This window comes from Mustela erminea, chromosome 11 (assembly GCF_009829155.1).
Source record: "Mustela erminea isolate mMusErm1 chromosome 11, mMusErm1.Pri, whole genome shotgun sequence".
NCBI lineage: Eukaryota > Metazoa > Chordata > Mammalia > Carnivora > Mustelidae > Mustela > Mustela erminea.
The window spans coordinates 85124355-85136640 of record NC_045624.1 but is presented as its reverse complement, the minus strand read 5'-3'; the positions used below and the strand labels follow the sequence as shown (position 1 = coordinate 85136640).

At 37.3% G+C, this 12286-nt stretch overlaps 1 protein-coding gene across 4 annotated transcripts in view; it reads left to right on the top strand.

The window, feature by feature from the left end:
* CCDC146 (coiled-coil domain containing 146) overlaps positions 1–12286 on the top strand; it is a 119434-nt gene that overhangs the window by 21035 nt on the left and 86113 nt on the right. For 2 of the 4 annotated variants that reach the window (XM_032305915.1, XM_032305913.1), the window contains exon 2: positions 4589–4758. In XM_032305915.1, the coding sequence (XP_032161806.1) occupies positions 4600–4758 (159 nt within the window). In that variant the 5' untranslated portion in view covers positions 4589–4599. Of the gene's footprint in view, positions 1–4542; positions 4759–12286 lie in introns of all 4 variants that reach the window. The other 2 variants (XM_032305916.1, XM_032305914.1) reach the window with 1 other exon arrangement.

Here is a 12286-nt window from a genome sequence, read left to right as displayed (position 1 = left end):
ATATAATCACAGAGATACACTAACAGGACTGAGAAGCACTTGTCATATAACTTTAAATATACCACAGTTTTGAAACCTCATTTTGACATTTCCCTTTTTTTTTTTTTTTTAAGATTTTAATTCATTTGTCAGAGAGAGAACACAAGCAGGGGGAGAGGCAGAGAGAGAAGCAGACTCCCCGCTGAGCAGGGAGCCCGACGCAGGGCTCCATCCTAGGACCCTGGGATCATAACCTGAGCCAAAGACAGACGTTTCACTGACTGAGCCACCCAAGCACCCCCATTTTGACATTTCTATGTTTTTAAATAAGTATAGGAAACTGAAACAAACAAAATAGTTGTCCCAGACATCTCCCTTCCTCCAGCAGATCCAGCTCTGAGTTCCTGTAGAAAGAGTCCCGTAACTTACCCACAGCAATGGGCCATTGGGGGAGGGAGCATGTGGTCATGTTTCCGGGGCAGATAGAAGAGCTAACTTATGAAAAAGAATGGTGTGGGGCCGTATCATTTTTGACTTTAAATGATACCCTGCCACTCCAAAATGAGCAAAACTTGTGCTAGTTCAGCGGCAAGTAATATCGAAAGCGTGGTTTCCTGCTACATCTTTCTTGAAGCAAGCGTCGCCCTTTTATCTTCAAAAAGTCACCATCATTTGTGTATGCTGACCCATTCTCTGGTGCACGGACTATTTGGTTTTTGGATTTGCTCCTTATAACTGTCCAGAAAATTTTCCTTAAGAGTTCAAAATCAAAACACAAATGATGATCACTTCTTTGGCTTTTGAGAAGAGGAAGTAGTGGTTTGTCTTACAACACAAGGCATACCCTGCGATGTTTATTGCTTCATTATTCTTTGTGACTCTTCCTATTTTGGCTTTATCTTTTAACCCCAAAACAAAGTGTGAATAAGAGAGAAGCTCAGTGTTCTTGTGGAATAGGACTCATGCTTTTAATTAACCTCCCTTTCTCCTTCACTAGCCCTTTGGTTTATTTGTGAATGCTCTGTACATGTCCTCTCCCTGCTAGAAAGCCTCATTAAACCATGTGTCTCTTCTTGGGACTCCTACAGCATAGCACGGACGGCCTTGGCTCAGGTCCTCAGCATCTAACCTTCCAATCGGGCTACTTAACAGTTGCTGTGAGGATTGTGTGTACTGGAAATGTGCCATACGAGGTAACCCTGTTTCCATGGTCCACGATTTCACAGCACCTGTTTCAGTTATATTCATTTTTACATTTTATCTCTGTGCTTCTCTGATTAATTTCTGTCTTGCTCACCAGTCTGTGAGCGCCCCTGGGGCCAGACACCTGGTCTGGTTTTGCTCACCAGTGAATCTATCTCCTGCCCACAGCTGAGGGTGCTGACTCACAACCACTAAATTGTCTCCTTGCCTTCCAATTCACACCCTTTTCAAAACATTCCTCTCATTATCACCAACACCTTTACAAGCTCAGATAACTCTTTAATGCAAAAAAAAAAAAAGTAATGGTTTCCAATTCCTATAGATTAAAAATCTAAATTCCAGGCTACAACCTGCTTTTAAAGGCTTATCTCAATGTTGGTAGAATAACATTGCTTTTTATTTAGGTTTATTTTACTTTACCTTGTATGATATAGACCTCGTTATTCCCTGCCTTGATTTCTCTTTATATTGTAAATTGCTTGCCTCTTTGTAAATTATTGCTTCTCATAAAAGAACTCAGTAAATATTTGCTTAATTGACTTAGTATTACGGAGATACACATTTCTAGAATTACTATACTTGATAGGTCTGTTGTTCTTCCTACACCAGGAATTTAGATGTTTTATAAATATTCTCTTGTTTATATCACGTAGACTGAGAATATATTTATTCTATTTTTTTATTTATAGCTGCCGATCATATTGCCTGCAGCATGGTGATATTGATATAATCCTACATTAACGAATTTGAATATTTGTTTAACGAAATTGAATATTTGTTTAATCTGTTAAACTTTGCTATCTCCTTCAGCCCTTTCCAACCTGTTATTTAATTAGATTAATTAGTGTTTTAGGCTTAAATTCACATGAGACTTTCACATTGGTCTCTATTGCATTTTCTTTCTTTCCTACTCTTCCTTTCTTTTCTAAAGGTCAAAGTTTGTCTGATAATTCCTATCAGAACTCAGTTACAGTGTCTTTTTGTTGCTTCCCTGTGTATAATGTTTTACCTGATTGAAACTATTTGGAATGTTTTCAAGAAACTAGAGACTGAAAAACTTGAGCAGACCACGGAATCTGTACAAATCAGCACAGTGCCCTGTTTTTTTTTTTTTTTGTTACCTAGGGAAGCTCTGCCACATTTTAAGTGCTTTGAGAAGATGGCCTGAAATTAAGTCTTGAATGTTAATGCCATCTCCATTCTAAAACTCCCAAGATCCTTTAAAACATATTTTAAAATAAATATGCAGACTGTACTTGGCAAAACTGTGATAGCAAAAAACTGGCAACATTCCATATGTTTATAATTTGGGGGTTGTTTGACTGACTTGTGGTCCATTCACACTAAGGAGGGCCATGCAGGTGTGCAGTAGCATGAAGGTAATCTCTGTACAGTATTCTGGAATTCCTAGGGGTATATTATTCGGTCTACATGCATGGGTTTTCTTCCAAATTATATGGAGAGTGGAGGGGTAAGTGGAAACAAAACAGACAAAACAAATTGCCCATGAATTGTTATTTATTGGAGCTGGTGGATGGATACTTGAGGATTCATTATGCCAATCTGTTATTTTTGTTCATATTCAAAATATTTCTTAAAGCAAAAGCTGACATTAACAGTTATGGTGTAATGTTCTGAGGGAAAAATTTTTCTGAGATAGTCATTAACAGGTTTTCATCTATGAAATGGTTGAACCAACATATTGTATCTCATAAACATCAACAAATCTAGATATGTAATCAAACCTTCACAGCTCCTTGAAGATTTAAACAACTGTGATTAATTGCCAAAATTGAATTGTTGTGATGCCTTAACAACAACAGGTTCTTTTAACACTGCTTTATGGCACTGAAAACAGTATGTGGGTATTAAAGGAGTGGGAGTCCAAATGATATCAACGGCTATTAATATCATATGTAGAAAGACAACCAAATGAAGCCAAAGCAAAACAAAACAGACAACCAGACATTTAGTGCCTCCTGAGGGAAGTACATGCTACCACCTGTGAAGTATTTTTGCAGCAAGAAGAGGAAAATAAGTGCATGTGTAATTTATGTCTGTGGTAGAGAATTAGAGATAGTAGAATGGAAGCTAAAATCCACAGGGGTGATGCCATTTGTGTCCATTCTTTATGAAACAGAAAAATTACTGTGACCCCCATTTCAGAGAGGAGGAAAGGAAACTGAATGAATAAATGGCATGCCTATGGCCACTTGACGAATAAATTTAGGAGCCAGAGCCTACCATGCCTTCCAGATTCATATTACAGAACATGCTTTCCCTATTAAAAGAATGGGGATCCCATCATCAAGGAGCAGCTAATCTGATAAGATAGACGTGAGAGATGAGAGATATTTAACAGAAGATCCGGACCTTTAATTTATGACAGTTTGATGTATGTTCTCTGGCAAGAGAAAAGTGCAAGTTTACTCTTCTGTTAAGTGCAGATTCACATGGGTCAGAGATCAAAAGAGCAAAAGATTAGATTGGCTTTTTTTTTTTTTTTTTAATGCAATTGAGTCTCCTTACCAGCTCTCTGAGAAGCAATGATACCAATGCCACCAAAATGGGCTGGGAGAGACCTTGCAGGCCAAGACAGGTCCTTTTAGACCAAGATAGGTCCCCTTGAATATGTGAGCAAATCAATGCGCAGTAAATCAATGGCCGCCTCCATGACTTGTGCAGTCATGCAAGGATCCGTCCTCCCAAAGGCTTGAGCATGGTTTAATGCTCTGGGGTCGCCATCTTGATATCCTTAATTTTATTCTTGAGCTGATGTCTTGTAAATGAAGCCCGAAAGCTCGACAGGACAATTAAGCATGCACACGGGCAGCAGATACATAGCTGAGGGCCCAGGCAGGACCTGCAAGCGTAGGCTTGCCCTGCGGCCCCAGCAGGAATACAGGCATCGAGCAATTAAGCTTTTGGGCAGGTGCGCAGGTACAAGGTGCATGCCTAAGGCAGTGTTAGCCACCGCATGGTGTTGGTTTTTAATTTCTCCAAAATAATTTGAATTAACTTTGTGTTATATTGTAAGGGTGAATGTTATTTTTTTTTCCACCCAATCAATGAGTAGTAATTGAGTGCTAACTATAATGCTCAGTAAACGCAATTAGGTTTCTGCTCTCATGGAACTTACATTCTAGTTATATCATTATTTTCCAATTAATGCAACAATAGCTTTTTTAAAATTAGAGTTATTGATTTGAGTGTAGCAATGGAGACTATCTTTATAACCGAGCAGCCTTCATAATAATTTATCTGCAGCTAAGTGTACTGACCTATAATTTCATTGGAGAGTAGCTTACTCCAGTTGATTTTTGCTTGCTTTTATTACTTTCCACTAATTTGATATTATAGGTGACACCATCCCTAAGCAGCTGAATCTGGAATGATTTTATTTTAGAATTGTGAAAAATGGAAGACAGTGCTACAGACACAGAACAAGAAGAGGAAGAGGAGACAGAGAAAAAGGATCAAGAGGACCCCATTTATGCTGTAGCACCCACAATTAATATCCAAGATGAGCGGTGTGTTGATTTATCTACAACTCCAGCCTTTATTTGTCTGCAAGAGGTATGTTTCCCTTCACGTATTACTTTACTAAGACCTGAGTCATTATCAGCTTAAAAATCAGGTGAAGCTAATATTATCAAGATGACTTATCACATGTAACCTGTAGGCAATACACACAGTTTGAAGCACTTTAAAATAAAATAGTCCCCACCCTCTCTTCTGAAGTCTTATCATAGAATCCTGGACTAACATAGTAGTTCTGACACTTTTATAGCATAATAAATATTTGCATATATGCAGTCATTTAAGTACATTCTATAGGTTGGTAAATGAAATAAAAAAGCAAATTTCTTTCATTATTGACTATACTACATTTACATCCATAAAGTGAAGATAAAAGATCTTAACATACAATTGTAGAACAATCAACATGTACCTAACAAAATGTAGCTAGAGCAATAGAACATTGACGAAATACACTGCCCCCTATTAGCAGAGAAGCAAAAAAAAAAAAAAAAAGAAAGAAAGAAAGAAAGAAAAAAAAGAAAAAGAAAAAAAGGAAATACGATTTTTCTCTTTATCTGTATTTATATATTTAAAACCATGAATCCACATCTCTAGTCTTAATACTTTTAAGTAAGCAGGTTTCTCTATTTCTGCTAAAATCCATTATACATCAAAATTTTTGCAGTAGAGTTTCTACTTTTATTTATTTATTTTAAAGCTTTTATTTAATTATTTGACAGAGAGAGAGAGATCACAAGTAGGCAGGGAGGCAGGCAGAGAGAGAGGGGGCAGCAGGCTCCCTGCTGAGCAGAGAGCTTGATTCAGGGCTCCATCCCAGGACCCTGAGATCATGACCTGAGATGAAGGCAGAGGCTTAACTCACTGAGCCACCCAAGTGCCCCAAGTTTCTATTTTTATATCACTACCCTTAACAATTGTATCAAATAAAAATAAGGCTAAACTAGAATTCATTTCTAGTAAATGTGATGCTAATAATAAAAATTATAGTCAAGGTTTTTAGGGCACAGATAAAGAAGCCTGAAAGGCTTGTTTGTAAAGTCAAAGGAGAACTTAGGACGACTTTTCCTTTTCTACGAAACAATTTATTAAATATCAAGAGTCTCTCAGTATACATGTATGCAGAAATGGTAGTTATTAATCACTGGGTATGACCAGCACCTGAGAAGGTGGATACTTTAGATTATAGCGTCAAAGAACTGTCTTATCTACCCTTTGGAGTAGTGTAAAATTACATCAGTGATGAAATCAGTAATTTCACTCCACGACAGCTGTCCCTTAAGCCAACAAAACCTTGCCGAATGATTATTGGTGTCAACTTTATTTCCATAGAAAACACCATTGAAATTAATCCACTTGGCATCTATAGCTTTATTTGCTAATTCTTTCAACATTCCTCTTAGATTTATGAATCCAAACAAAATTTTTGACCTACTTTATATAAGCTTCCCTCCTTTGGTTATCTAAATAGAAGCTGTATTTGCAGAGTCATAAGAGCTCAGATGGCAACTGAAAGCAGCAGTCAGAAATCCACTTCCAAAGGTCTAGTGCCTGGCATCACAGGGAAAGAACCTGAAGCTGCTTACACCATTTATTGTTATTAATGCTGGTCACACAATTGGCCCACACAACCAAAGCACAGAGGGCATGGTCTCATTTAACACTGCCTGCGGAATATGTTCAGTATGGCATTCATGGCACTATGTGATCTGGGCCCAAACCACGTGTACAGTGTAATAATTCACTTAGCCTCTTGTCATCTTCTGTTTATGGGGCACTCCTTCACAGGGACTTTACCCCACTCAGATGCCGAGGAAACTGGCACATATTCGCAAAGCACAATGCAAGGTTATGGCCGTCCAGAAATACTCCTAATCACCCTGCACCTTGAAAGACTGTGCTACTCACACTAAAAGAAATCAAATCAAATATCTGTATAGGTCATACTTTGAAACCCCTGCATCTGTTCCTCACCTTTTAGAGGCCAGCTCCATTCCCGTGTCCTTGGAAGCATTTAGCCAGTGTTTCCTGTAACTTCTCAACTGCTCGAGCATTTGTAGGCCATACCTGTCATGTGTTACTAGGTTATGAACAGATATTTATTGAATATATTCTTTTCCTATAATATTTTGCATGGAAAATTTAGAATTCTGCACTGATTGTGTTAATCAATAAAGGGAAGAATTATTGTATTAATCAATAAGACCTAACAGGGTAGGATCTACACTGTGTTAATTCACACTTTGGGATGAATGTTCCATGTGGTACTTGGGAACTAAGCCACGTGGTTTCCAGCAGTGGACTGTGTGGGTTAATGCAGGACATGTGCTCCCCAACTCTGCCATCGCTGCCTACCTGTGAAGCCTGATGCTCCATAGGTTTTTCTTGTCTTACTGAAAATTTGCTCTATTTTATTTTTATTTAAAAATTTTTTGTTAACAAAAAACTATTTTTTGTTACATAACATATATACAGTGATCCTCACAAATGACCAATGTGTAGTTTGGTGAATGTTCACCTATTTCTATAACCAAGCCATTCAGAACCAAATTCATCATTCTCCTCCCAATCCCAATTCTCCTTCTGTGTTCTCTTTGTCAGTTTGAGAGTTAAATACCTCTTCGCAATATCTCTCAAATTTATCCGTACTCCATTTCTGCCATATTCCCACGTAGACCACAATATGTCTCCTTGAGACTCTTCCTAGTCATTGCTCCCACCAAAGCGAACCAGAATTCTGATTTATCACTACACGTCAGTTTTGCCTCTTCTGATTCCATAGATGGAATCATACAGTATGCGTTTCTTTGTGTCTGGTTTCTTTGCTCACCATTATGTCTTTGGAATTCATCATAGCACAGTGTGTGGCAGTAGTTCATTCTTTATTACTGTTCTGTAGTGTTCTTATACATAAATAGGCCCTAATTTGCTTGTCCATTCTATTCTGTTTAGAGATTGGGGCTGTTTCCTCCTTTGGATGATTATAAAGTTCCATGGTCATTCCTGTACATGACTTATACTTATGGATTCATTTATTTGGGGTATATAACTAGGAGTGGGGTTACTGTCTCATAGTCTTGGTTTACATACATCTTTAGTAGATAACTTCAGATAGTTTTCCAAAAAGATTATATACCAACATACACTCTGAGGGACCATTTATAACTCTTGTTGTCCAATACAGTGGCAAGGATTATGTGTTGTGTTATTTGTATCCAGTACAGCACCTGGCTCAAGACTTTGCACAGAGACAAGCAGTAAATATGTAGCATGAGAAAATAATTTTTTTCAACAAAGAGTTTGTGTGTCTCTCTGTTTAAAGCATCATACTAGATGCTGTTGAACATAACACAAGTTATAGCTGTCATGATATTCTTCAACTTAGGATTTCTATTTCTGTCTGTACATGGTTATGTAAAGTACTGCTGATTTGTAAGTAGGACTTCAGGCATCAAGTGTCGGTGTGTCAGGTGTCAAAGTTTTCCAAGACTTGGAAGCCATAAAGCCATTCTTGTCTTAAGAAGGTCCAAAATCCAAATATGCAGTTATCTTGCCTAAGCCTTTTGGCTTTTCGTTTTTCACCAAGAACATTCTTCTCTTCGTTTCCTGAAAATAATTCTTGTGTCAATCAGAGTTAATTCTTTGACCTGTGAAGAGCGAAGGTAGCACAGGAGCATTTGGGAGGCACGAGGGGGCAATGTGAACGTTGGAGGGAAACACTAAGGATGCAGAAGTGTGCATCAATATAGAATGTGAAATTCTGTAAAAGTACAGTGTGGGGGGTTCAAGTCATGTGGGCAAGGAGATGAAGATGGACTAGGCTTGCCGATGCGTGACCTTTTCACTGAAACAGGTTATGTATAAGACTATGAACTGTTGGACTTCTTACAAAATGTATAATAAATATATTTGTGTCCAAGTGTTATGGCATGTCAGATTTGGAAGCCACTGAGATATCAAGAGGTTTTTGAAGAGTCTTGGGAAACTTTAAGTCTCAATCCATTTCACAGATATTAATTCAGTGCCCATTATGTGCCATTATGTGCAAGCTCTGTGCTGGGAGATGTTTATCATGGTTATCATTAAAATCACTAAAATCTAATTTATCCCTTCAGCTCCTTCTTTGTTTTGAGTGCCTCTTGTATGTGGCGAAGCACCAGACACAATAGGCATCCATAGGCCTAAAGCATATAAAAGGTCACTATTCTCTAAAAGCTTAATTTGGGAAAAACAAACTTGAAATAATAAATACCAACAAAAGCCAACATTTAATTGTGAACCCGTCAGAGCTGTCAGAATTGAATGCAAGGAACAACCACTGTAGGAGTGGGATGATCTGGAAAAAGCTTTTTGGAGGAGGAGGACATGAAAGGGGACATTTCAGCCAAATTCACAGTGTCCACCATGAACCTACTTTTCTGTCCTTAAGCTTTCCTGACACCCATACACGCAGGTACCGAGATTATCTTTACCAAATGACCCGAGGGTACCTCAAGCTACACACACTCAGAACTCAATTCATTCTTCTCCTTTTAAATCTTTTGTCCTATATTCTATTAGTTGGCTTTCTTAAATACCTACTGAATTTGTCTATTTTCCATTCCTGCCATATCACCAATTAGAATGCCATTTTGGTGATCAAGGTAAGATAAAATGAGAGACTGAACCAAGGTAGTGGCAATAGGAAAAGGGACAGAATACATACAGGTGAGATATTAAGGAAGTAGAAAATGCTGGATTTAGTGTCTGAATGGACAGAGGGAGGAGGGGAGTGAGGAAGAGGAAAGAGTCTGAACTGATGCTTAGATTTCTGATTCAGGAAAGTAGCTGGATTATGGTATTCTAAGTGACAGAGAATTCAGAAGAGGCAACAGGTCTAATCTTAGTCCTTGGGCTGGATATATAGACATAAAAATGTCTTAATAGATTGCTTTCTGAAAGGTTTGCAGATTGCTTTTTATGTATATTTAACAGCACTTCTACCACTATGTTTATAAAAAGTTGTTGCCATCATTTACTTAAGTCCCTACTTTTACTGGGATAGTCACTTGTTCAAAAGATACCTTCTTATTCTTTATACCTTTCATTTTCCTAAGGCTGGTAACAGATTAAATAACTTGAGGAATTTTTAATAAAAATTTCTGATTGTTACTGAAAATATTAGTGATTTTCTGATACTACTAAAGCTTCCTTCATTTTCTAGGTTTGCCCTCTTATAGGAACTGAGGAGTGTCTTGGGTTAATCTGTAACGAAATTTAAAATGTTTTTCAAGAGTGAAAATGACTTTTATTTCTTTCATACATGAATTAATCAAGTAACTGTTTACAAGGGTGAAAATATAAGATCCACACCCTCAAGGAGCTGACAGTCAATGTAGTTTTAAGTGTGTAATTTAATTCCCATAGTGATTCCATAAGGAATAGGAATTTTAAGATATTATTTTATCTTAAAGTTCTGAAAGGTTGAGACATGCCCTGAGCTGAGCAGCTGGACAAGTACAGAGCCAACCAAGGAATCCTGTCTCCTACCTTAGGGCAAATTTCATCTGACTTTCTTCACTGGGCATTTATACATTTAAACACTACTATTTTAGGATTTTACAAATTGACTTTTAAAGTAAACTGTATATTAAAAGAAAAAAATACAGGTAAATATTTAATGTTCTATTTAAATATTTCCCCTTAGCTTCCCTATCCTTTTCTTATTTATCACACTTCATTAATAGCTGTATGTGGAGGATAAGCATTAAAAAAAAAAAAAACTACTCAATCTCTTTTTAAAATCTCTACAAGTCTTGCTATTGTTGGCCTATTTTCACTTGTTCTTTAGACATCCAGGCAGCCTGGCGAGAGTAATTTTTCAAGATTTTTTCTGGCTGTCAAGAAACTTTAAACAGACTGATAACTTAATAAACAATACAGAGGGGTTCAATGTTTTCCATAAAGTTTTTTGGTCTGGGGTGGGTTTTTGGTTTTTTTTTTAACCTCTGACAGTAAGGTGTAAATTTAAAAATCTTTCAAGTATGGAAAAGACTTTGGAACATGCTTGGAATGCACTTAAACGTTTGTGGTTTTTGACATGGCTAATAATCTATTTACAAAGATTAAAGTTTTATATTAGGATTATAAAACTACAGGCCACATTCCACTTTGCAAAGTAGATTAACACCCCTAAATTCAATTAGTAAAACCATGCACCGCAGAAGAGTCTGGGGAAGAGAAAAGAAAGTTCCACGTTAGGATATCTTTATACTTGGCACTTTTGAAATGAAAAAACATGAAGGTTGATTCTGGCTAGGAAATCCAGGGTGTTGTCAGAAAAACTCTGCTATCTGAACATGTGATCAGTGGCAAGTGGGAGTCAGAAAAGACTTGAAAATCAAGGACAGAGAAGAATTAATGGTTCCTCTGCCTCCTCTCTGAGATGAACTTCCTTTACTGATTCTAAAATCTACTGCGCGTGGAGCGCATACCAGACTCAGGCCCGAGAATCAGAGGCAAATGCCACAAAGACCCTACCCTCCAACAGCTCATCTGTCCCTTCCTCTGTGTGGTTAATTGTCCTTAATTTCCCTTTCTCTTTTTTGATGCCTTTACAGACATAATGCGGATCTAGTTTGTTTATGCGTGCGCGTGCCTGTGTTTATTTTTCATTACATATTGAATAACATTTTGAATTACATATTGTTACAGCAAGTTGGTTAAATATTAAAAATAATAATATGAAGGGACTTCTGGGTGGCTCAGCCGGTTAAGTCTCTGCCTCTTAATCGCCTCTTAATCTCAGCTCAGGTCTTGATCTCTGGTTTATGGTTCAAGCCCCATGCTGGAGCCTACTTTAAAAAGAAAAAAATCTAAATGCAGATGATTTTTTTTTTTTAATTGTCACTGTGAACAGATGTTACTTTTTAAAATAAGGATTAGGAAGAAATACTTAATCATATTATTTTTTTCCTTTGAGAATGTTCTTGAGAGAGAAAGTAAGCTGACTTTTGAAAGCTTGTGGTGCACTGTAGAGAACATGCATTTTGTGCAACTGTAGCTTCAGTAACCCAAGAACTATTTGAATATACATTTGCCCTTGAACAACACGGGGGTTAGGGGTATGGGTGCCAATCCTCCTGCACAGTTGAAAATCCACATATAACTTTTGACTCCTCCCCAGAACTTAACTACTAGAAGTCTACTCTTGGCCACAGTAATAACATAAATAGTAGATGAACGTATATTTTGCATGTTATATATATATTGTACACTGCATTCTTATAATAAAGTCAGCTAGAGAAAAAGAATGTTATTAAGGAAATCATAAGAAAGAAAAAAATACATTTACAGTACTGTACTGTGTTTCAATATTGAAAAAAACCCCATGTATAAGTGGATCCACGCAGTTCAAACTGGTGTTGTTCGATCCATGTTGCAGGATGACAGGATTTCTGTCTGTTTTAAAACTGAATAGTAATATTCCATTGTATGTATATACCATATTTTGTTTATCCATTCATCTGTCTGTGGACACTTGGGTGATTTCCACTTGTTAGCTGTTATAAATAATGTTGCTATG